At 36.4% G+C, this 26,833-nt stretch overlaps 1 protein-coding gene across 8 annotated transcripts in view; it reads right to left on the bottom strand.

Moving 5' to 3' along the window:
• The window catches only part of LOC150100319 (poly(rC)-binding protein 3-like), an 874,229-nt gene that overhangs the window by 375,618 nt on the left and 471,778 nt on the right, over nucleotides 1-26,833 (bottom strand). For all 8 annotated transcript variants that reach the window (XR_016549294.1, XM_090403220.1, XM_090403223.1 and 5 more), the window contains one exon: nucleotides 9,535-9,651. Coding sequence is in view for 7 of the 8 variants with exons in the window: in XM_090403220.1 (XP_090259346.1) it covers nucleotides 9,535-9,651 (117 nt within the window). In the remaining variant the exon portion in view is untranslated. The remainder of the gene's footprint in view (nucleotides 1-9,534; nucleotides 9,652-26,833) is intronic.

Below are 26,833 nucleotides of genomic sequence, written 5' to 3'. Positions count from 1 at the left end.
TTGTCACCTATTTTCCTTACATGAGATAATGCACTGTTCATTTTTTTTTTTAAATGACTAAATTTTAACAGAACTGACCACATATAGATAACAAGCTATACTATTTATAATTTCTGCTAGGATTTCACAGTCAGTAAGTTTGAGAAGAATGATGACATGCTCTTTCCCTCACCCCGCCACATACACCATTATCATCATCTTACTCTTAAGCTAAGAATAAACAAAATCCTAATTCATATAGTGAGTGCTACCTGTTAATATGAAGCATGCTTATAAGATTAAACAAAAAAGGATACCTTTTATAAACAACAGATAAACAACTGCTAATTAAACTTTATAACAGATGTTTTTTGGGGAAAAAAATTCAGTATTTTTAAAACAAAATATTACTGCTAGTTCTGAATTAGAAAAAAAAAAATTATAAGAAAATTACCAAACAGAGAATTCCTATCACTTTTTAGCAATGGTGTAGATCTTGAAATAATATTTGTGTGCAAAATAATTATATTACACTATTCAATATGAAAAAATATATTATTTATATTATTATTCATGTATTTTCTTCCATGTAAATCTTAATATGCATATACAACGAGTGGCCAGTTTACTTGAGTGCACATCCAGCGTTCACAGAGTTGAGCACAATCATCTTTATGGTTTGTCAGTGATGGTGTCATATAATCTTTTCTAAATTACATAAAGCAGACAAGCAGATATTGAGGAATAATGTATGGGTATATAATTTACAACACAAACTGATTTTGGGCACAGTATGATAGCTGAAACCTAACATGGAAGTGCAATACAAATGATTTAAAAAACAGTAATCTGTTGCATCCTCTCACGAATAATGTGCAGAAAGATAATGACACTGAATTCTTGTTTTTAACAGAACATAAGGATTAATAATTAAAACAAAAGAAAAACACAAGGATTTTACACATATGTTGGCCTAATATGAAAAGTCATCCTTGGGATAAAAAAAAAAAAAAGAAGAGGAAAGGAAACTGATAAAAGCCGATGTTGTAGCACAAGCATGCACATACAATAGAATCATTTAAATTTATTATGTGCAAGTTGAAACTTAGCATGGTTAAACAGTTGCAAGGACAAAAAGCATCTGTGCTTATTAAGCAGCAGGTTATTGGTCAGAATTTCACTGTGGCATGGATGTTTGGGAATGAATTTAAGTTGGAAGATGACTTCAGTTATATGTTATAAGTCTACCTCTCCATCCTACTCAGTGGAAGCCTGAAGTGTCTTGAAAAAGTACCATGATTAGTCCCTAGAGTGGGGTTTCCAGACTATCCAATCTTTAGCATACCAATGACAGTGGTACACTATAGATATTGTGGGCAAAATCCTTATTAAAAATAAAAGGTGTCATTTCTACTGTGGTTTACTTGATACATTTATTATTTAAAGGAAGGATATTAATTTTTTTTAAGCCAAACTATTTGAAACCATAACATTTTGAAAGTGGCAGAGCTTACTAGAGTACAATCTTTGATGTTGGAGTTGTCTGAGTGCTGCAGTACTTTGCAGTGGATTTTGCTCAGAAGCCTGTGTATTCATCTTCTGTTAGAGTACTTAATTAACATTTCACTAATCTGGCAACTATTTCAAACTATTTAGTTTGTGGCAGAGGTGAGGTAGAAACTTTATGAGGGCAACCCTCTCCCCTATCTCAATATTGCATCAGTAGTTCTCAGTCAGTGCATAAATCATAAACATTTTTGACCAAAAAAGCTTAAAAGTTACAATTAGCCAAATAACATACAAGATACAACTCTCTGATGTCGCCATTGATAGCTCAGTTGGCAGAGTGGGGGAATGTATGTTACAGTTAGGTTGATGGTTTGACTCTGGCTCAACGGAAAACTTTTTCAAGTATCTATGTAGTGCAACTGGAAGAACAACGGTACATAATGCCCTTCAATTGGAAAAGGCCTAAGTTTGATTCTTGTCATGATGAGAAGAATCTTTATATATATATATATATATATATGTATTTTTTTTTTTTTTAATTGAAGGTGAGTAATCCGATCTCATACAGAGGTAGAAGGGATTTTTTTTTCTGGAAACTTAGGTTTTTAATCCTGTATACAAGCAAATCAGTCTTGAGAACACATGAATTTACAAATAAAAATTATTAGTGGTGGTGGGCAGTAGATGATGATAGTAGTAGCACTTCTGTGTAACAAGGTGGATTAAATGGTAGAGATGGAGAGGCGTAGAGTGGAGAAGAGTGCCTTCCCTCAATAAGTCCTTGGAGGTGTCAAGTACTACTACTACTAATAATAATAATTATTATTCAGGTCAGTATTGAGAATGGTGTTTTATCCCTTGTAAGGTTTCTGAATGACCTCAGATGAGAAGCAAATAATTTGAAACAGCTGTCAGGTCAGCAAAACCTTAATCAAATGCACTAATAGAAGACACACATATAAAGGCTTCTGGGTAAAGTCCATCTTTTAAGTAGTACAATACCCTGGCTTAAACTTGGGTAAAGAATTAAACAAGAATATAACTTCTTGGCAAGTATATTTTGTAAGTGTCAAAACTTTTTGCAACTATCTCTGATCGAGAGTAATTTAACAATATATTTCCTGTACATATTTTATTACTTGTATATGGGAAATATATGACTTCTGCATAAATTCAATCTTGGTCTGGCTCCCAGTGATGAGCCTTCCACAAAGGTCGAAACTGGTCTGGGTAGTGGTCCACCCATAATGCATAATATTGTGTATGTCTGAAAGATAGTGTGCTTTCCATTATGGGATACTAAGGCAATTGATGTGAAGTTATCAGCATCTATATATAAATAGCCTAGTGTTGTGAAGATACTTCATGCACAAACTTTATTTGTGGATAAGGATTAAACAAGAATATAATTTTTTGGAAAGTTTAATTTAATTAATGTACAATATCCAGGAACTGCAACACAGAAGGTTGTATACTCATAAGCTCTCTGTCACTATAAAAATTTCAGTTTCATTTTATATCTGGCACAAAAAAGAATAGATATTTAATATCCTATATTTAAATACTATTAGTTGGCCTGCTGAAGCTTTTTGTCAATGATTACAAAAAACGAAGTTTTTATCAGAAGAGACCATATGTTGTGTTGTTGAGCATGTCCATTCCTTAGGTGGCCGAAGTTTCCAGAATAATCACTTCAGTCAATTTCAAATGCACTACTTATTACCTGGTTTGTAAACTTCCCTCTTTTCACAGATCATTTAAAAACAGGATAGGATATAATGAATACAACATCACATCTCAGAGTTCATATCCCCTGTGCTTGTAGTCTTTCATATTTTGTACAGATTAACAAATCAGCATCCATCCACTGAGAAGAACATGAAGAATGCATTTGCTTTTTTTAGAGCTGAAAAAACTGAGCCTCGCCAACCATGTTTATCAATCATAAAATATTTCATCATGAAGGCTTCTGTGGTATGAGAACATAATGTTACTACCACTACATTCATTATGAGAACATAATGAATGTAGTGGTAGTAACCATATGGAACAACTTGACAGTAACAAATATTTATTCAGACACAGAACTAGTTTTGTGAAATAATGTTTCACAATGTTTGTCAGAAGTACTGAATAAAATAAAAAATGAAGCTGAATGCAGATTAAAAATCACAGTGTAAATATTTGAAGAAAAAAAAAGAGACGAATAATGGAATATACAGATGTGCTATGTAGTCACTTGATGCTTGGTGGCATTATGTCCACTACTGGTATCTGTGTATGCTAAATGTTTCATGAGAGATCTAGACATGGTGTAATAACTTGCCTTGTTTCTTGTTGCACTGTTATGGATATTTTATCATACTGGACAATGCTTTAAATGCCCGAGAAGAAACTATAATCTATGTGGATCATTTCAGTGTGCTGCTGTTGCCACAATAATTCATGTTCGTATTTTGCTGTATGTGCTGCCAATTCTGATTTGAGGTTTCTTTTTTTTTTTTCTTCACATATTTGAATATTCTGACATGTGAATCTCTCCTAACCTGCCTACCTGCCTGTTTGTCCTAAGTGAATTCCACAGGCACAGGTGATCACTTAACCCCAGGTTTCTTAAGTGGTTTTAACTGGGAAGTTTCGGGGACTTAAGGATATTAGAAATATTGTTGAGGGGGGGAGGGGAAGACCACAAATTTGACACCCAGTTGCTGAAGCAACTTTGAAATTTTGTCCATGATTGACTGAATATAGAAGAGAATTACCACTTCTCTTCTAGTCAACTTCAATGTTTTCAAAATGCAGTTTTGCTTGTTTTCCAATAAAAATAGACTTCAGATTTTCTCAGTTTACTTTCAATAATGCTGAGCACAACAGTCAAGGCCAAATTGCTCTTCTCGGACTGACTCTTACCTTTTCTGGCACAATCATATCATTTCTATAGCATCAACAGCTTCCAACAAAAAAAACTTAGCACCCTTTTCTGATCAAGACAGTACTTCTCTGCTTAGCAGTTACTTACTCTGTACAAATCCAAAATCTGAGTAACATTGGAATACGGCTCTCATATATGGGGAGTGACGCACCTAAGACTTCCCTAAAAATTCTTCATGCTGTTCAGAAAAAGGCAGTCTGGATGACAAATGACATTTCTCTTACAGACTCTCTTCAACCACTATCCCATCAATTTCTGCATTGTGTCTCTTCTGCAGATATTTCTATGGCCATTGTTCAGCAGCACTAGCATCCATTACCTCATATTTTTGCCAGATCTACAGGGATTCATACTACAGCTGCTCAGCATCCTTTTTACAGTTAAATTGCATACTCATCCATCCTGCTACTCTCAGTCATCTTTCATTTCTTCCACCTCAATAAAGTCTCCCTTATAAAGCATTTCTAAAGGAATACAATCTTCAATAGTTGAAGAAGAATATCAACTGTATTCCAAACTCTACCCTCATCACATGGCATCTGTCTGCTATAGACTCTTGACTTTCATGTGCAGTATAAATACATATATATAAAATATATAGGATATGGAAACAATCTTCAAAAAACAGAGTGGATATCAAAATTAAAGATGAATCAAAATAAAAAAAAATAATAATTAAATTGCTGCATATAATTTTATGCCATATGATACATTAATGTATCAATTTTTTAATATTATATCTAAAATAATCAGATATTTTAATGTGTTAGACTAAAATCAGTCTAACACATATTCAATGCCTTAAAAGAGAGATTAAAGATATCAGGGAAATTAATATGCATAGATTTTGTAATTATGCAATAAGACAGACAAGCAAGAACTCGTCGCCTTTAAGGAACATTTTAAGATAAATGTTCTATCAGCAATTTTAGCTGATATAGCTGAATAAGTATGACTATATTTGAGAATAGATTCTTCTTCTTCTTCTTCTTCAACCCATCCATCCCTTAAGATGAGTAGAGTTCCCTGATTAAGGGTCGCAGCAAGTTAATGTGGCTGGCACACCACTGCTCTGCTGCATCACCCTAAGGATTTGTGCCTACAGATCTATGTATTCATGGAGCCAGTTTGCCTATTTTGAATGATGAAAAACTTGAGTTCACAGGTTGCCCCCCCCATATTATACTGGCTAACTCATTATATGATTGAAAAAGGTTTGATTTATAGACAAGCCCTTTCCTAGGTTTGATTTATGTCATAGACATAAATCAAACCTAGGAAAGGGCTTGTCTATACCAATAGAGGTATAATTATAACAGATTAAAATTATATTTATAGTGTGATATGAATGTTAAATTTCAGAGGCAAATTTGCATTTGATAACAAAATACTTAATTACTATAAGCTTTATGTGACTTTTACCTTTCCATCATACCTGTTTACTAAAAAAAATGATGGAAAATATTTATCAGGATTTTAATTTCTAAAGCTATTTTTATGATGCAGTCATTTTCTTTCAAGTTTCTTGCATGTTTCAAGCTTCTGCATAATATCAGCATTTGATTTTCCACATAATTTTAATACATTAATGTTTACTGTTACAGATGACTTTTGAAGATCATTTTCAAAGTTTACAAAAATACATGAATGCACAATCCTTGACTTTTTTTTTTTTTTTTAATCTACATAATAAAAAGAAAACTGTTGTACAGAATTTTGAATTTAAGTCAATACAAATTAACACCCACCCACAGTAGTTTACATGATTTCTGACTCCTTTAGACCTGAAGATTAAATTAAAATAATTCTATACCAGGATGGAAGGAAAGGAAGAGTTTTCAGAGAAAAGCATTAAGCATATGGATCCTCTGTTTACTGCAAGTATCAACTGTAGTATAATTAACATTGCTGTGCTGTGTGCATGCGTGCATGTGTTTTTCTTGGGGGGTAAAGAATATGAGTTGTATATTATTTGTCTATATCTAGCATAATAAAATTGTTTTATTTGCATGAGCAACAAAAGGTTCTCCTTTCTTATAGCAATGAATGAGTAGTGTGCATGTGCTACATGCACAGTAGCTTTATTGTTTAATGTCTAATAAAATTCTATGTTAAGCAAGCAAGCAGTCATATATTTTGAAAACAGGAAGCTTTCTGCAATTCAGAAGCACATATCTGACTCATATTATTTAATCTGTGGTGTTGCTGAAATTTCAGAAAGGCAATGTACATTCACAACAGTTATAACAATTATGCAAGCCAAGTAGATGCCTATAAACTGCAGTCAATTTCCTGCCTTCTCAGTTCTGGGTTCCTTCTTTCAACTGCTATTGTTTTTTTAAAGCAGATGAAGATATCAGGTTTTCTTTTTAGATTATATAGGACATAGCTAACCAAGTTGATAAATAACTGGCTGAAATTTAGTAAATGATGTAACCTGGAGAGGCATCTGTGAAAGAAGAATACTTTACAGCACAGTCTCTTTTACTCCAACTCTGCTGAAATCCTAAAGCAGCTATGTTTCAGATTTATCTGCAAATGACTGAACAACATACCTAGTCCATGGCCAAAACATCAGCAGCTTCATACAGATTTTCTGACTTTTAGAGTCCTGACTTTAAGAGTCATATAGGTATCTTTTTAAGAATATTAAAATATGCTTAGCCACATTTAAGAGCAAATCTAGGGATCTTTAAAAATCAGAGAATGCAACACCACTTTTAATCTTAATGCATATCTGATTTAGAATTTTGTTAACAGGCATTTTCCACATTTCAAAAACGTGACTTTCAGAATATAAGTAAAAACCATGAGTTAAATATTTGGAGCAAAAGTATATGCAAGTACTTGATTGCTGCAATTGAAATCAGGTATTTTAAAAAGTGAATAAATACACTTATCAATTTTTAAATAACCACAAACAAAGATAGTGGTTATGGTTGTGAGATCTTTATTGTTATTGTGCCAAGATATCTGGAAGGTCATTTGTTCTGAGTCAGATATTCCATAAACTACTGTATATAAAGAACTGATTAAAACTTTCAGTTCATTCTTTTAGTCTTACTGTTGGTTAACGTCTATCTTATTATAGTTTTGGCAAGCTAATAATGCAGACTAATATGTAGTTATATAACAATAATAAAACAATAAGCAACAGCATTTCAAAGATATTTTATGTCAGATTCCATATATAATTAGCAGCAGCAGCATGCTAACCTATTTACTAACAGTTGATAATGTTGTAAAAAAAAATAGAAGATTTGAGATAATACTGCAGTTGCAAATCAGTCCAGATGGGAGGAAAATAACAGAGGAAATGGGGATTGATATATTTCAATGCAAAGCTGTAGTTTTGAAAGTTTTCTACTGCAAATGCTAAGCACTTATATTAGCTTAGCATTCAGCAAATGCTAAGCACTTATATTAGCAGTGCAGTGCCCATTATTCTAGACTGCTAGGATAATAGGGGGGAAAAGTCTGTTAAGCTCTGCTCTGAAGGATATATGTTGGTATGACAAACGTCTCAAGAACACTGCTACCTGAAGTACTTTGTCCCAGCAATGAGTGACTTCACATGGTACGATCTAAGCTGTTGCTTTGTATTATCCTCCCTACCATGGAAATTTCTCGACATCACCCATTCTATGCATTATCTTTATGTTTTACAATGTGAAGCTGTCAACTGAAGTCTACTATCACCCTTTAGATCCATTGCTTCATCAATTTCTTTAAGTCATGGAAATATAATTACAGTCTGTAATATCTTCAATCTAACATATGTAACATTACACGTGGAAACAAAATACTGGTACCATTTCCTTTGCCCATCATATACTAATTTAAACAAATACTTTTGGAGAGGTACCACATAGAGTAATTTCTTATCACCCTTCCAAACTTTGCAATATCAGCAAAAAACTGTCCAAGGCATCAGTGCACTCGACCTTTTGTGGATTTTATGTATATATAAAAAAACAGACCATCCTTCTCCGTTCCAGATATCATAAAAATTAAACAGCAATAACTATGGCCCAAAGACAGCCCTGTGGCAGTTCACTCATCAATTATATTCTCTTAGAGTACTATATCATTATCTTAGAGTACTATTTATTTTCTGATATATATACCAGTCAGCTATCTGATATATGCAAACTGTCTTTATATCCCATATCAATCCCCCCCTACAGTCTCTGATCTTTTTGACACTTTATTACAAAAAATGTGAACAGCTGACCAAAAGACCCCCCCCCCCTTAAGAATGCCATGATGTACCCACAAATTATCTATCCATTCCAAATTAACCTTCGGTAACTCCATAAATTCATTCTCCCACAATAATTATTTGCTTTATACTCAAAACATTTCATAAAATTATTTTCCAGGCCTATAACACCAAAATACATATTTTATTCTATTTTCCTGCATATCAACACAGGAACTTCAAATCTACCTTGTGTTGCTTCTCAACAATTTGTTATAGTCCTCATTCCAAACCAACACTGTTAGGTTAAATTCTATTATTTAGATCTTAGTAATGTCAACTATTTTTGGTTCATTCTAACAGTCCAGTGCTACCCACTGCCACCAATACTTCTAACATTACTAAATAAGCATAATGTCATATGAAAATAATTCAACTTTTGCAAAACTTTAAACACACTTAATGAGAAAATTGAGTATGCTTATTTCTACACCACTTCTCTATAATTAGATTCAAAATTTATAACGAAATTCTCAGTATAATGATGAATAGCAGCAGGTTCTTGAATTGTTCAAAGAAAAAAATAGTTGATAAGTTTTATTTAATTCTGTTCTTATTTTGTTATTATTTTTATATGAGACTCAGAAACTTGAATAAAAGTGAAATATTTGAATATTTCACATTTATAACTCTTTGCAGCTTCCATCCATCCTGTCGGATGGATATCCATATTTACAACATATGCTTGCTAATACCATAATGTTCAAAAAAAGTTCTCATTTTCTCTTTAAAGAAGAAAGCACCTTAATATTAAAGATAAATGTTAAAAGATCTTCAGGAATTTAAGGACAAATTTGCTATAGAGAGACCTAGGAAGGTGGGTGAAAAAAAACATGAACAGTTTTACACTTACGTCAGGATGTGGAATAGCATATTGTCCCTGTACTGTATATGCTTGGCCCCCTGCAAAAATTACTGGTGGCATTGCAGGCTTTGGACGGTATGGTATTGTAGCTCCTTTTGGAGGAGACTGTAAGGACAATGTATAATTATTTTAGTTTGAAATAATTTTTAACAAGGATAATTAATAGATCATAAGACTAGTGATTCTCTTGTATCAAAAGAAATTTCCAACAAACACTAATATTCATCTTAGAAATTATGGACTTTACAACCGTGTTATAAAAAACTCTTAATTTCCTGACGTTTCAATCCTCATATTAAGATCATCATCTGGAGCATATACAAATATACAGGACAAGCTGGGTTACATTACATACAGTAAGCTGTATATGCTTACTGTATGCTTACAGTCAGCTTACTATATGTAATGTAACTCAGCTTGTCCTGTATATTTGTATATGCTCCATGATGATCTTAATATGAAGATCGAAACGTTGGGAAATTAAAAGAGTTTTTTATAACACAGTTGTAAAGTCTATAATTTTTAAAATGAATGCTGATCACCATGCAACACTAAAAGAAAACACTAATATGTTTCACTACCTACATTTTTTTTCCTAATGACATACTCAGAGCAGATTTATATTACAAAAAATATAAAGGACAAATGCAAAATATCTAAACTCAGAAAGAAAAAAATCAATAATCAGAGATTTCTCTATAACCAAATCACTATTTCAATAAGCTCTTAAACTCACTGGAGTAGCAGATATAATAATAATTAATGGTTATTAAAAAAAAAAAAAAGAGTGATTTCTAAATTATTATATACAGGAGAGCCACCATGCACCATCATAAAATTAAGATACAAGAACCCTATTTCTTCACTGGACTAAGATACCACCTTGATACCACAACTTTTCTACTACAGTCACATCATTTACACCTCTCTCATTTACAGTCACATCTTGCTACAGCAAACGTTTGAGGAAACCACAATATAGTAATCCTCCAATTATCCACCTACAGTAGGAGAACAATTTACTGAATAAATAATTGAAGGATTGGATAGATGAGGAAGAGTTATATTGTGTAGTGCTAAAAATCACACTAACCCATCCAAGAGTCAGTCAACTGAATGTTCATTCATTTGAAGGTCAAATAATTGAGAAATCACTATAGTTTTGTATAGTGAATACTTTGCAATAGTTAATCTCATTTAGCATGATATGTTTCTTGCTGGACTTTGGTCAGGACATTTTCAGTAGTTTGTTATATCACTACAGTTAGCAAGTTTCTTATAGTGGTGGCCTGCTATAGTGAGAGTGGACTTTATAAACCAGTTCAGAAACTTCAACGCCTTTTACATTCTCTTAAGGACAGTATTCCATGCCAGAAATTATCTGCGTATCTACAATTTACTGTTCATGTGGCAAGGCTTATGCAGTCTAGACTATAGATACAGTTAAAATGATATGGATAACTTACATGAAAATGAATCATTTACTGGTATAAAAATTTTACTCCCAAGTGTCATAGGAAGGATTCACTTAAAGATTGAAGTTAGATAATCAGCTGGAGACCTCAGCATGGCACAACCAGGGTTTCTGACCTAATATCTAATCTTGATCTTATCATGGTGCACCTTCATTACTAGGAATCTACCTGGGATAGCAATTCGTAATTTAGTCAACCAAACTGTATTCTATATTGGCTTAAACAAAAAGACAATGATGGTACAAGATGAAATGTTGTGTTGGCTGGGATGCCATCTGAATAAACAAGGCCCCTAATATTTTTTTCAGGTAATAAGAGTGAACAGTGAAAATCAGCTACTGGAACAAACTTTAAATTAACATCAGTAGAATTCAAGATTTGGAATCAATATAAGAAGTATCAATCACGTGCAACTGGAAGAAGAATGAGAGAAGTGCCATGTCTAGACAATTGGTGTTACCAAAACAAAGAAGACAAAAACAGGTGAGTCATCGAAATAATAAGCACAAGATGTTATATATTCAAGCAATAATGATCAAGAAAACGAAAGCGTAGCTCACACACAGAGATAATCTTGCCGGCCTGGTTGGCCAAGTGATTAGTGCATCCGCTCTCCAGCCAGAAGGCTGTGGGTTTGAATCCTGCTGTGGGCATGGATGTTTGTGATTGTCTGTGAAAATACTAGTGGTGGTGGTCGGCAGTGGATGGCATTGGTGTAGATGATGTGTTGGAGTGTAGATGAAGGTAGCTGTGGTTGGTGGAGTGATGGAGACGGAGAATTGTAGAGTAGGTGTCCTCCCTCGATGAGTATTTTGGGCTCCCTGGAGGTGTTACATAATAATAATAACTATTTTTTTTTGCCGGTCTGGTTGGCCGAGTGGATGTTTGCGATTGTCTGTGGAAATACTGGTGGTGGTGATGGGCGGTAGATGCTGTTTGTATAGTTGTGGTTAGTTGTAGTTGGTGGATTTGAGTGGTGGAGAGCTGTAGAGCAGGTGCCCACCATCGACGAGTCTTTGGACTCTTTGGAGGTGTCACGTAATAATAATAATAATAATAATAATCTTGAGTGGTAGACAATATCAAGAAGAGAAGTGATGTAGGAAACATCAAACTGTAGAATTACACAAGGAGACTTATTTGTGTGTGCTGTTCTACAACAAGAAGAGGTGGAGGAATTTTTTAAGTAATGGGAAAAGACAACAAAGGAAAATTTGCTCAATCTTAGGTACAATTTTAAAATTTTACTGCAGATTTTATTAGAATATAACTTTTGGCATCAAATTTTCGTTAGCTTACACTACCTAAAAGACATGAGCTCTGCTCAAGAGCCTTGTTGACATAAGGCTTGGCTTCACCAACCTTATGTCAATAAAGTTATCAACATAAATTAAAGATGCCAAGAAATTATATTCTTGGTTTAACCCTTTATCCAAGTATAAGTAAACAAAGATTGCATGTGAAGGAACTTCATAACTGGGCAACTCATATAGAGAGGCTAATGACTTCACATCACTTGCCTTGGTATCCCATAATGCAAATCACATATCCTTACAGACGTGTATAATGCTATGCATTATGGGAATGGTCACTACCCCTGGACCAGTTTTGACCTTTATTGAGGTCTCATCAGTGGGAGCCAATTCCCAGAAGTGATACCAAGGTTAACGTAAGGCAAAAGTCATATTTCCATATACAAGTAGCCAAAGGTGTCACACCTTATTACTAAAACACTCTGGATCAGAGGTAGAAGAGTTGAAAGTTTTTTCACTTGGTTATACTACAAATTAAAGATGCCAAGAAATTATATTCTTGGTTTCATTTTTATCCAAGTGTAAGCAAACAAAGTTTGCATGTGAAATACTTCATGACTGGGCAACTTCATATATAGAGGCTAATGAATTCACATCACTTGCCTTAGTATGCCATAATGCAAAGCACATATCCTTACGAAGTGATGATCCCACTGATGAGACTTCAATAAAGCTTGAAACCGGTCTGAGTAGTAACCCTTCCAATAATGCATAGCATTATACATGTCCGTAAGGATATGTGCTTTGCATTATGAGATACTAAGGCAAGTGATGTGAAGTCATTAGCCTCTATATAAGAGTTGCCCACTTGTGAAGTTACTTCAAGTGCAAACTTTTCTTGTTTACACTTGGATAAAGAATTAAACAAAGAATATCATTTCTTGGCATCTTTAATTTATAGTATAACCAAGAGGGAAAACTTTCAACAAGGTTATATATCAACAACTACAAGGTTTCTTTTTCACCTACCTCCCAAAAATGGTTCATTATATTACCATTCCTTATGGCAAAGGTATTTCTGAAATAACAGAAATACCTTTGCCATAAATAGCTTAGTTCTATTGGTCTTTAGGCCTTTCACTCACTAACTAGATTCCTGTATTTTTAGGCTTTGTAAAGTATAAACTTCTGCCTTTAGCCTACCAGAGTGTTTATAAAATTCCCTGCCATTATGGTTTATAACTTCAGAAAAACTGGTAGATCTTCAGCTGGTCATCATGATGAACATCTCAATTATGTTGAATTCCAAGACCTGGAATAGTCTGGAATTGGAGAACATGCCATCTCCACCACACGTCAAGTCCTTCCAAAGATGACTAAGGTTCTTCACAAAAAAATTTTGTTGAAAGTTGTTGAAAACCATTTTGTGAAGAACCCCTTCCACCCCCCCCCCCAAAAAAATCATTTCCTATATCATTAAAATACAAATTAAACAGCAGTGGTCATAGTACACAGCCTTGAGGCATTCTGCTCCACCATATACTACTCTCTCTCTGGTGTCTGTCCATCAGCCATCCCCATGTCACCAGCTTCATACCCATTCCCATTTGCTTCAACTTATGTAATAGTTTTCAATGTGTTATTCTATCAAATGCCTTTGCAAAGTCCAGCAGTATCATAGTGCAGCCATTTCCCTTATCTAATTCTGCTGTCACTCTTTAACAAAATGTGAGTAAATTACTAAGGAATATCTTACTTTTTACAAAACTACACTGCCCACTGCAGAGCATCTTATTCCTATCTATCCATTCCTGAATTCATCCTTTAAGAGAATTGTTTTGCAAAGAAAGATGGGAAGCATTATTTAAACTTTAAATAGGTTTAATGGTCTATGTTTATTTTTCTTATGAAAAAAAAACAGTTATTTTTTATTATCTAGGAATTGACTGTCAGTTTTAGTGGACACTATTGATTTTTTTCAGTTATGTTTATATGTTATTATGTTCCATTTTTATATTCAAAATGTCCATGGGCAAGAGTTTATACCAGTAAATGATTAATTTTCAAGTAAATATAATTCACAATAATTTAGCTATAACTATGTTGAAAGTTGATGTCTGATGTATAATATATATGCTATTTCGACATCTTATGTGCCATGCAAATTTCAGATCCTACCACATGCAAATATTCGGGAAGTGTCTGTGTAAGTCTGATGATAAAAGGTGGGATGTACTGCATGTTTTGCACTGTAGTTGATGTCAAGATGCTATGTTCAGATGGCATCTTGACATCATACTACCATATACATTGAAAGTTGGCATCAAATCAGTGGTCTTTCTGTCCACGATGTTGCTACCCATCTCAGTATACCGAAATCCACAATAGATGGAAATGGTACTACATAGAGAGAAAATCCTGGGAGGTCACAGACACTCAATGACTGAGATCGATGAGCTCTGTCTTCGAATGTTCAGGCATCCTGCATGTCATCAGGAATGAACCTCGTAGTCAAACTGGAAAATGCAGCAGAAACATCTGTCAGCATTACAACTGTCCGCAAAGTTGCATGCCTGGTTACCATGACAAAGCTGCTGCTGTGAACAAGCCACACAACATCCACCCATCCCTTCCCCAAGCTGGATTGTAGAGGGTATTGTGGAGGACAGACTAATGATCAGGAAGTGTTAAATTAAGGGGATAAAAATCCGTTATTATTTTACAGCCAGCATACTGGCTGTAAAATAATAAGGGATTTTTATCCCCTTAATTTAATTAACTTCCAGAAAATATAGCCATTTAGCTTTTCATCTTGATCAGGAAGTATATGAAAAATTAGGTAAACTTGCTGTTAATAAGGCAATAAGACTCAATAGTATATCACTATGTGTAATGAGAGAATGCTGGATGGATTTAATGGTACCTATTTAACATGAGTCTTGTAATAGGGAAAGTTCCAAAGGAATGGAAGGTGGAAAAAAAACTGTTCCACTTCACAAAGGAGAATGGGGGGGGGTTAAGACTGATCTGATTTTTCCCTTTCAGTCATTTCCGATCGTAGGTGACTTTGTAGGTATGTTCATGGAGGCTGGTTTGCCTGTTCTGGAGGACAAAAACCTGAGTTTCTGGGTGAAAAAACCCCTACTTCCGTATGAGACCAGCAAACTTACCTTTAGTCGAAAGAGACCAGATAAAGGTTTCTCACATCACTGAGGATAAGACTAAGGCCAATTAGAGGCCAATCTGTGTGTTTGGGGTGGTTGTTAAAAAAGTTAGTGAGAACTAGGATATAGAAACGGATTGAAAACAGCAGTATTCTTTACAACAGTCAGCATGGATTTGTTAGGAGGATGTCATGTTTCTGTAATCTGCTTAGAACAAGGTGACAAATTCACTCAATAAAGGAAATGCATGCAGGTGATCTACATGGATTTTTCAAAAGCCTTTGATAGACTGCCACATGGCAAGCAAGTAGTTAAAATGAAACAGATAGGATTAGATAACAGATAAGTAAGTTAGATAATTGATTGGCTGTCAGACAGGTATCAGCAAGTTGTGTATTATTATTATTATCATCAACATTCGACCTCCATGGAGTCAGAGACTCATCATAGGAGGTACTCACTAATGCATAAAATTCTCATCCAACTGCGTCTTAAACTTATTCAATGTGTCCACATCCACAACACACTCAGGCAATGCATTCCACTCACCAACCACCTTCCATGCAAAGAACCTGCTTCTCACTCCTTTGCTCACACCCTCCTTATACAGTTTCCAGCAATGGCCTCTTGTTATACTCCCCTCTCCCATTCTATGAAAAATCTCTTCCATGTCTGCCTGATAACAACCCCTGACCAGCTTATATGTCTCAATCATTCTCCCCCCCTCCTTCTTCCTATTTATGAGGCTCTTCAACTTACATTCTCTCAATCTGTCCTCATACTCCACATTCCAAAGACCACTGACTACCTTTGTGAATCTTCTCTGTACCCTTTACAACATATCCTCGTCACCATGAAAACCTGACAACCAAATCTATGCACAATAATCCATGAGGCCTAATGAAGGCGTTATACAATGGAATCATAACCTCTCTATTTCTGCATGTCAGGTTTCTCCGCATCATTGCCATTATTTGATGTGATGTCTTCACAACTTGTGCAATGTGGCCCCTGAATTTCAGGTCCTTGCCCACCATCACTCCTAGATCTCTCATCTCATCTACTTCTGTTAAAATTTCCCCCACCAAGCGTATACTTTGCATCCCATCGTTGCTTACCAAATCTCAAAACCTTACACTTGGCAACAATGAACTGACAGTTCCACTTACCTGCCCATTCATGCAATCTATTCAAGTCCTCTTGTAAGGCATTAACATCAGCCTGACTGTGCACTGCTCTCCCCAGTTGTGCATCATCTGCAAACAGCTGGATATCACTAGTTAAACCCAACCCAATATCATTAACATACAAATTGAACAACAATGGCCCCAAAACTGACTCCTGTGGCACACCACTGATGATCTTTCTTTTTCGAGATATTGCACCCCCCATATACAACATTCTGATACCTATCTGACAGCCAGTCACTGATCCAACACAGAAGTCTATTATCCAATCCCATCTGTTTCAATTTATATAAAAGCTTGTCATGTGGCAGTCTATCAAAAGCCTTTGCAAAATCCAAGTACACCACTGTATATGCATCTCCCTTGTCCAAGGTATTTGTCAACTTGTTATAGTACATAAGTAAGTTAGTGAAACATGATCTCCTCTTAACAAACTCATGCTGATAACCACAGATAATACTGCTGTTATCAACCCATTTCTGTATCCTGCTTCTCACCAATCTCTCCAGGATCTTCACCACAACTTCATATATACAGACTGGCCTATAATTTGAAGCTACAGCCTTATCACCACCTATATGCAGTGGAACCATTTTACCCTCCTTCCACTCCCTTGGAACCTGTGCTGTTGCAAAACTCTTATTAAACAGAGATGCCAACGTTACTATCAATTCCCTGGAACATTCCCTTAAGATGAGTGGTGATATGTCATCAAATCCTATGTCCGTGCAGTTAGCCTAGTGGCTTTGCGCTTCGCAACCATATGCCTAAGGAAGGAGTGTCCTGGGTTCAATTCCCGTCGCCAACGTGAGGAGCTTAAGGATCTTTCTCAGCCACAGCCAAGTTGCCGGTCTTGGGCGTGGACAGCAAGGTCCCCCCCCCCCAGTTTATCTGGGGTTTTTCATCCATGAGGCAGGCAACCTGGCCTCGTGAACACACACGGATCTACAGCCATAAATACTTAACCCCCATGAGGGGGCTCAACTCGCCCCAATAGGGATGGGGGAGAAAAGGGAGGAAACTCCATATGAATAAATAAATCAAATCCTATCACCTTATTAACATCAAAGGTTATTTATTTCCTCAAATACCTCCTGCCCACTCACAATTAAGCTATCCTCTCCTATGTCCTCTACACTTAAGTTCCTCATGATTCCACCCTCATCAGGATGAAACACTTATAAATTTATCACTGAATACCTCAACAATGTCTACTGGAGCAGTGACTGATTACCATTATTCATCTTGTACTTCCTCCTAAGTACTTTCTTTTACCAGATTTCATGCTTAAGCTCCACATTCATCCATTTTACACCTACCTTATTCAGCCTTTTGGCCTTTGGGATACATTCGTATATTGATGCTGTTATGTATTTCTTTGTAAGTTCCCATGCAGCATTTATTTCCCTACCACTCAACTCTTCATTCCATGTTATAGCTCGAAGTTGTCTCCTAAGCTTGTCATAATCACCAGCCTTATAATTCCACATATATCTCCTTTCCTTGCAAAAGCCTGCATATGACTAGCCACAACACAGGTGATTACTTCATGATCACTTTCACCAACTGGAGGAAAACGTGAAATCCCTCTAACAATTACATCCTCTGATGAAATGATCAGATCTAGAACGCTTGATCCTCGAGTGCCTTCCTTTATGTGCTGCCTGAGACAGTTATCTCTCAAGAACTTGAGAAATTCACTTTCTTCATTCCAATCTATATTGCCATAATTAAAATCACCCATAATAAGTACCCTTCCTTTGTTCACTAATCCAAGTTGCTTATACATTTCTTCATCACCACCTTCCATATTCCAAGGCCTATAGCAACATCCAACTAAAGAGATCTTCCTCTCAACCTCCACGTTACACCACACTGCCTCATAACCATTGCCACTATTTCCCCCTTTCATGTCTACCTTATGTGGACTTAATTCCCCTGCTATCATTAGCAGCACTCACCCTCCCTTCCTGCCCTTTCTATCCTCACGAAAAATACTGTACTCTTCCATTTCTATTCCCGTTACGATATCATCTTTATTCAACCACGTTTCACTTATTCCAATGATTTGGAGACGAATAAACTCAATCACTGAAACCATTTCATCCCCTTTACTTCTAATACCTCTGGCATTTGTAAACAAACATAACAGTTCATTTTTATGTCTATAGCCAGTCCTATCCAAGCCATATGGTTGTGATTTCCCCACAACACCTGCCAAATCACCTTTATCACTGCTTACCACATATACCTACTCAGTCTCCACTTCTCCACCCACATTGCAATATACTCCATCTTCATACACACATTCACTGCCACTTTCAACATTCACTCTCTCTCTCTCTATGCCATGTCTCATAGAGGAGTAATATCTGAAAATAGGAAAGTCAGTAGCGGAGTGTCATGGGGAACATTTTTTTTTTTTAATGGCGAACCCGTACACAAGAGGTTAGTTGATCAACCTATAGTACACTAGTACCGTATATGGATAGTGGGTTGGGAAAGGAAGTTTTGAGACCATTATTGTTTAACTTATATGTTAATAACTTTGGGACTGGCTTAGCTGAAGATGCAAAAGTATTTGTCAATATTACAAATTTAGAAAGAACCATGAGAAGTAAAGCAGATATTGTGGCCTTTGTAGAATAGATTATTGAGTGGGCAAATGAGTGCAGCTATCAATTTAATGGGGCAAGACCTTGAAATTTGGCGAGCAAGGTTGGGATTCAGAGTATACAATTAATGGATAAATTTTGGAGGTGAATGAGATGAGAGATCTGGGATTGATGGTGGACAAAGACTTGAAGTTTAGGGGTCATTTGCTAAAAATGTACGAAAATCCCAATGGATTATGGTAATAATGAGGAGGCATGCACAAGCAAAGATGTTATGGTTCCTTATATGAGGCTATGATCAGGCCACAAGTGGACTACTATGTGCAAAGATTTGGTCACATGATTTTTTTTTTTTGGGGGGGGGGGTTAGGATGTATTGGAAAGGGTCCAGAGAAAGTTTACCAAGTTGAAGTCAGATATGAGAAGAGATTGAGGAAATGAAACTTACAGAGCCTTGTGAATAGAAGAACATGAGGGGACTGATTGAGACATACACCAGTGTCCAAAAGCTAAGAACAAACTACATTTCTATAGTTTGGCTGTAGTCATAAAAAAAAATTTTCATGACTACAGCCATATGCAGACAGAAATTTATTGCCAGCATACTCATAAATTATGTTACACAAAAAATGTGTTATACATTTCGTACAAATTACATTGCTATACATTTTTGTCAAAAGTTATAAATTTTCTAAGGAAGTAGTTAAGGAATTAATGCACAATGCTAACAGAAAACTATGTGAAGAGCCATTTCAGGATGAAATATATCCGTCCACCCTGAACTGCGCAGCTCTCACAATGTCATACCAAGCTTAGCACCAAGTGATTCAGGAGTTCCTGAGGCAAACTGGCCCATTCCTCCTTCAGAGCAAGGATACGGCCTTGTTTGTTTTCTGGAGGGGAATTTTCAGCAGCAATGTTTTTTCCCTATTGCATCCCAAATGTGTTCTATGGGGTTTGAGATCTGAGGAGCGTGCAAGCCACTCAATTTGATTAATATCCTTAGTCTCCAAAAGTATCTCCACTGCTCATGTATGGCACTGTCATCCATAAAAATGAATTCTTCACCTAAGGACCACAGAACAATCGAACATGACATTGAAAAACTTCGTTGCAATATTGTTCATCAGTTATAATCTCCCTTTTTCCAACACGTGTAGCTCAGTGTCCATTAAGCATAATAACTCCCCATATCATGACCCCAGCAATGCCATATCTATTCCATTCAAGAACATTCCCGCGATGGTAATCAGTACCACTTTCATGCGAGATCAAATGTCGTCTAGAATCAGAGGAAAGACTAAAACGATTCTCATTAAAGAGTAAAGAGTACATTAGCCCATTGGTGTTTTGTCCAATTTTTATGGATACAGCACCACTGAAAACATGCTCTATGATGAACTGTGCATAAAGATATGCAGACTACATGCCTTCCGGCATATAGGCCTACTTGTCGCTGATGTCTTGCCACAATTGTTAAGATGCACAATGCTTACAGAAAACTATGTGAAGAGACATTTCAGTATGAAATATGTCCATTCACCCTGAACTGTGCAGCTCTCACAATGTCATACCATGCTTAGCACCAAATGATTCAGCATGTCCTGAGACAAATTGGCCCATACCTCCTGGAGGCTTAGGAAGGTTGTGACACTAATGATTTTGAAAGCATATGGTGTGAGGGGCAAGAGGATATTTAGTGGGGTGTTGCTACAGACCAAGGAGCACAGAGAGTGGGGATAAGGAAATGCTGAGACATGAGCGTGGCAAGTGCAAGAAGAATGATTGTTATGGGAGATTTTAACTACAGCAGTATAAATTGGGGAGAGGAAGATGCATGTAGCAATAAGGAAATGGAATTTCTAAAATTCTTGAAAGACAAATGTCTTAGGCAACATGTAACAGAGGGAACAAGAGGTTCAAGAGTTTTCAATTTGGTTATAGCATCAGAAGATTTGATAATAACTGAGGATGACATCTCTCCCACCAGTTGGAGAGAGTGACCATGGTTTTGACTTGGAAAATGAATAGGCATGCAGGAGTATCAAAGAGACAGGAACTTATGTGGAATTATAAAGCAGGTGATTATAATAGTCTTAGATGTCAACTTGGGGAAGTTTCATGGAGGGAAGAATTGGAAGGCTGGGATATCTTTAGTGCTTGGGAAATTGTGAAAGAATATTGGTTAGCATCAATGGTAAACTGTATTCCACAAGTGAAGAAGAGGATATAATTTGGAGTAAAGTGGAAAACAAACAATATTAAACAGGACCTGCATGCAAAAATGAGGCTATGGAAGAGATATAAGGAGACAGGTGAAGAGAAGATGCATGAAGAATATAAGACATAGGCCAGAAGAGTAACTAGTATGGTAACAAAGGTGAAACTGGAATATGAGAAAAGATTGACACTTAGATCCAAAGAAAATCCTAGAGAATTTTTTAGATATGTGGCCAGTAGGAGAGAAATGACTGTGGAAGAATGATATTGTAGGATAAAAATGGGAATAGAGTGACTGATGCAGAGGCCATAGTGGAATTGTTCAATGAACACTTTATTGGAGTATTTCATCCTGGAGGAGTCAGTTTTAATACTAGAGGGATAGGGCAGGTTCGAGGTTTAGAGGTACAGGAGGAAAGTGTGTTTCAAATACTGAGTACTCTGGATGTCAGAAAAGCTGTGGGACTGAATGGTATTTCACCACGAGTTTTGAGAGAATGTGCTAGGGAACTGACAGTGCTGTTGACCTGGCTTTTCAATGAAAATCTGGCTGAGGGAAAGGTGCCCATGGAATGGAAGAAAGGTAAGATAGTGCCACTGCATAAGGACGGCAGCAGACCAGAAGTGTCTAATTATAGGCCAGTTTGTGTATCATCAGTAATTAGTAATATCTTGGAGAAAGTAGTGAATGACCATATACAGCATTGGGCAGATGAGGGTAATGTTATCTGTGAGAGTCAACATGGATTTGTGAAGGGGCGCTCTTGTTTTAGCAATATGCTGGCCTTTTATGATAAAGTTACAAGAGCATTAGATGAGGGAAAGGCATACACTGCCATATTCCTAGACTTAGCAAAGGCATTTGACAGGGTACCACACAATAAGCTGATATTCAAGTTGCAGCACATGGGTCTGGATATCAGATTAGTCAACAGGATTCAGGATCGGCTGTCCGATAGGTATCAGAGAGTTGTGTATGGTGGAGCAATATCAAAGAGGCAGAAGGTTACAAGTGGGGTTCCACAGGGCTCAGTACTGGGACCTATATTGTTTAACCTTTATATCAATGACATTGTCTGTGGATTGCAAGGGAATATTCAGTTGTTTGCGGATGATGCGAAGCTGGGAAGGGTTATTAGTAATAGTGCAAATGTGGTAGCCCTGCAAGAGGATTTGAATAAGCTAGACAGATGTGGAAATGAATGGGTGGTTGTGGGTTTAATGCAGCAAAATGTAAGGTCTTGAGGTTTGGGAAACATCGATGGGACGCTGTATACTCTATGGGAGGAGTTATACTGGAGGAAGTAGGGGAGACCAGAGATCTGATGACCCATCATTTCTATCAGGTTTGATAGAAATCTTAGGGAACATATTCCAAAGGTAGTGAAGGTAACACAGAGGATTGCTGCAATAATGAGAAGGACACTAACCTGCAGAGATAAAATGGTTATCATTCCATTGTATAAGACTCTGATCAGACCACACTTAGACTATTGTTTTCAGATCTGGTCCCCAGAATTTGAAGGGGATAAATTAACTGTGGAAAGGGTACAAAGGTGGATAACAAAGATGGTTTCAGGACTGTACCATGTTAGTTATGAGGATCGGCTGAGGGAATGTGGACTGCTGAGTTTGGTGGATAGAAGAAGGAGAGGTGATATGATTGAGACTTTTAAATTGTTGTGAGGTAGTTACAGGGTTGACACTGGGTAGTTCTTTCGCTTGGTTGAACAGCGGGAAGAAGTGATGACAAGAGGCCATCCCTGGAAGTTACAAAAGGAAACTGTTTGCAAGAGGGTGAGGAGTGGTTTCTTTGCATGGAGGGTGAATGAACCATGGAATGCATTGCCTGATAGAGTGGTGAGAGCGAGAATGGTCAATGCATTTAAGGAGTGGGATGATAGACTTTGTGTTTCCTAGGAGGGACCTCCTTCAATGAGTCCAGATAGTCCTTTCTTAGAAAGGATCCCATGATGAGTCTTTTGACTCCATGGAGACCTGACTAATAATAATATCCACATACATGTTTGAAACTGTTGCCCAGAGCCTAGATATTCCATACTCTCTGGCAATATTGTAATTTTGCAGCCTTTTTTCCAACTTTCCAATAATTCTATCCCATGTGAAATCATCTAGATGATGTCTATGAGACACTACAAGACATCCAAGTTTGTAACTTTATTTCTTTATGAAAAGAGCTTCCTTCAAACACAATTCGCTCAGTGCAGCCTTCTGCCTTTTCTCTTGTTGAGTGCTATCATTTGATCTCTTTGTGATTCGAAAATTTAAATATATACCTGCTTTCTACTCAAAATCATCAGTTATACAAGTTGTCATAAGCTGATTCATCTGAATTTGTGGTTGTAATCTTCAGAAACAGTGTTCATCCTTCGGTTTTGGACACCAGTGTATAAGTTAGAGAGGAGTTTTTACCATATTGATATGGTGGAGATTTTTCATAGAGTAGAAGGAGACAAAGGCAGAACTAGAGGTCATTCCTGGAAGTTGTATAAGGAGAGTGTGATTAGGTTAACGAGAAGCAAGTTCTTTGCATGGAAAGTGATTGGCGAATGGAATGCATTGTGTGAAAGTGTGGTGAGTGCAGAAACTGTGAATAATTTTAAGGCATGGTTCAATAATTGTTTTGCAAATAAGAGGATACAGACTTTCTACAATGGCTCCATGGAAGTAAGATTGTTATTATTATTATTATTGTTATTATTTGACACCTCCAGGGAGTCCTAAGACTCAGTGAGGGAGGGTACCTACTCTACAACTCTCCGTCTCTACCACTCAACCTCATCCACAAACCGCCTCATCTACACCAATGCCATTTACTGTCCACTATCACCACTATTATTTTCACAGACAATTGCAAACATCCATGCCCACTGTGGGATTTGAACCCGCAGCCTTTTGGCTGGAGAGCGGATATGCTAACTACTCGGCTAACCAGGCTGGCTATTTAACCATTATGAAAGATATTAATAATAATGATATTAAAACCTGGGAGTATACAGAATCAACTGTTCATGTGAAATATGCTATGTGACATAGGCTGGTCAGGAGAGATATGCATGAAGAAGGGGGAAAACAAGACATAAACCTGGACTAGCAGCACATACAATAGATATCAACACAGAATCAGCTGCTCTTGCAGCATAGAGAAATGTCTTACATTGATTACTGCTTCTTCACAGCATCCAACAAATCATTGGAAATGTTGAAAAGTCTAATCAGTGTAAAAAGAAACTAGATATGATCACATATCAATGTTGGTCATCTTTCATCAAAAACTGGTACATAAAGGTTCTCGGACATCACTAGTCATCATAATACAATGTGAACGGTGAGAGTACAATAAATGTTCTTCTGTTTCAAACATTGTGTATTACTGATACAGTTAGTTTGCTCATTGCAAAAATCCAATGTATCACTTTAGTTAATTTCATTTCACTCTTCAGAAAAAGTGTACTATAATGCATATGAAACTAACAGAGGTTAGTTTCATGTGCATATGTTCATATGCTTTTAAGTCTGTCCACACGTTTAACAGAGGTTAATATTTAAAATTTCCAAGTCTCCACATGGGACGTATACTGCACATAAACTTTCAAGTTGTTCCTCATCCACAGAAGTCTCTGAAGTAAGCAATAGCTGTGATGACTTATTATTTTCCTTTTTTGGAATAGACAGTCCAGACTGGAAGAAATTACAAAATTCAAGAGAATAAACAGCACAGTGACACCACACACAGTTAGAGAGGTAGGTAAGACTCAATGCATATATGCCTCTCTGCTGACGAAAATGAAATGGATTGGTCCATATTTCAATACTTCATCTCAACAATGACTTCTGTCTCATTTCAAGCAGTCTAACAAACACCTTGTTGTTTGAACAGAAACAAAGTCTTTGTGTTGTATAATGTTTGAATTTTACCTGATCTTGCAGCACAGGCTTAAACTATGCAAACTACCTATAAGCTATTAAAAACAATGACCTATACATGTGATAGATACTTTTTATGATTAAGCCTGCTTAGCCCTGAATTGTCACTTGGTTCAAAAAATTTAATTGTTATTATTTTTCAGTGACTCGACACATTTTTGCATTTGTCCTTTCTTGTTTTTGCTATATAGATCCATTAGATGATACTATTATAGAAAGAGAGAGAGAGAGACATTGAAGCATGTCTCACACATTATAAACATTTGCCACATGACAAACTAGTAGTTAAATTGGAACAAATGGGATTGGATAGTAGATAAGTGCATTGCATTGGAGACTTGCTGAACTGATAGGTATCAGCAGGTTGTGTATGGGAAAGTGATATCTGAGAAGAGGAAAGACACTAGTGATGTGTCCCAGGGATCTGTTCTGGGGCCATCATTGTTTACTTTGTGTGTAAATGACATTGATGCAAACTTGGGGAGAGTTATGAGAGGTAGAGCAAATGTTGTAACTTTGCAAGAAGACTTAAACAGACTGTCTGAATGGGCGAGTGTGTTGGGGATGTCAGTTTAATGTTACAAAATGTAAGATTTTAAACTTTGGCAAGCAAAGATGGGATGCAGAGTATAAGACTGGTGAGGATATTTTGGAGAAGGCGGAGAAGATGAAGGATTTGGAGACTGCGCGGATAGAGACATGAAATTTCATGAAAATTTTGCTAAAACTGTGAGGACAACACAGTGGATTATGGGAATGTTGTGGAGAACACTGACATGTAGAAGTAAGAATGTTTTGATTCCATTGACGAAGACCTTCATCAGGCTGCATATGGATTACTGTGAACAGATTTAGTCACAAGGTTTTCAAAAGGATGACAACATGTTGGAGAGGGTTCAGAGATAACTGACTAAGTGGTTTCCGATCTCTGGAATGTGGAATATGAGGACAGATTGAGAGAATGCAAATTACAGACCTAGTGGATAAAATGAAGAGGGAAGGTATGATAGAGACATATAAGTTGGTAAGGAGTAATTACCATATTAGCATGGATGAGATTTTTCACAGAATATCTGGAGACAGGTGTGTGTGTGGGGGGGGGACGATGATAGGATATCCCTGGAAGCTTTATAAGATAGGTGTGAGCAGTGCTTTTTTTTTCTGGCGGTACACAATACCGGCACCTTTTTTCTTAAGTTTTTAAAAATTTGTGATTTATTGACAGCAAAATGTAGTATAAATATTCCTGTAGATGGTACTATGTTCACGAATTGAATTTTCAGTTTTGATTACTCATAAATTGGTACCCTGCTTTCCTGTTTCATAGGTACGTAACCGGAAACAGGAAGTTGTGTTCACTTCCGATTGCTTCCAATATCGGTTAATCAATTCCATATTCACTCTGCAACAGGCAGGTGTTCACAT

This window comes from Typopeltis vanoorti, chromosome 13, assembly GCF_054136105.1.
Source record: "Typopeltis vanoorti isolate ZY-2024b chromosome 13, IOZ_Tvanoo_1.0, whole genome shotgun sequence".
In the NCBI taxonomy this organism is placed as follows: domain Eukaryota; kingdom Metazoa; phylum Arthropoda; class Arachnida; order Uropygi; family Thelyphonidae; genus Typopeltis; species Typopeltis vanoorti.
The sequence above is the reverse complement of the archived record's forward strand: the minus strand, read 5'-3'. Positions and strand labels throughout refer to the sequence as shown.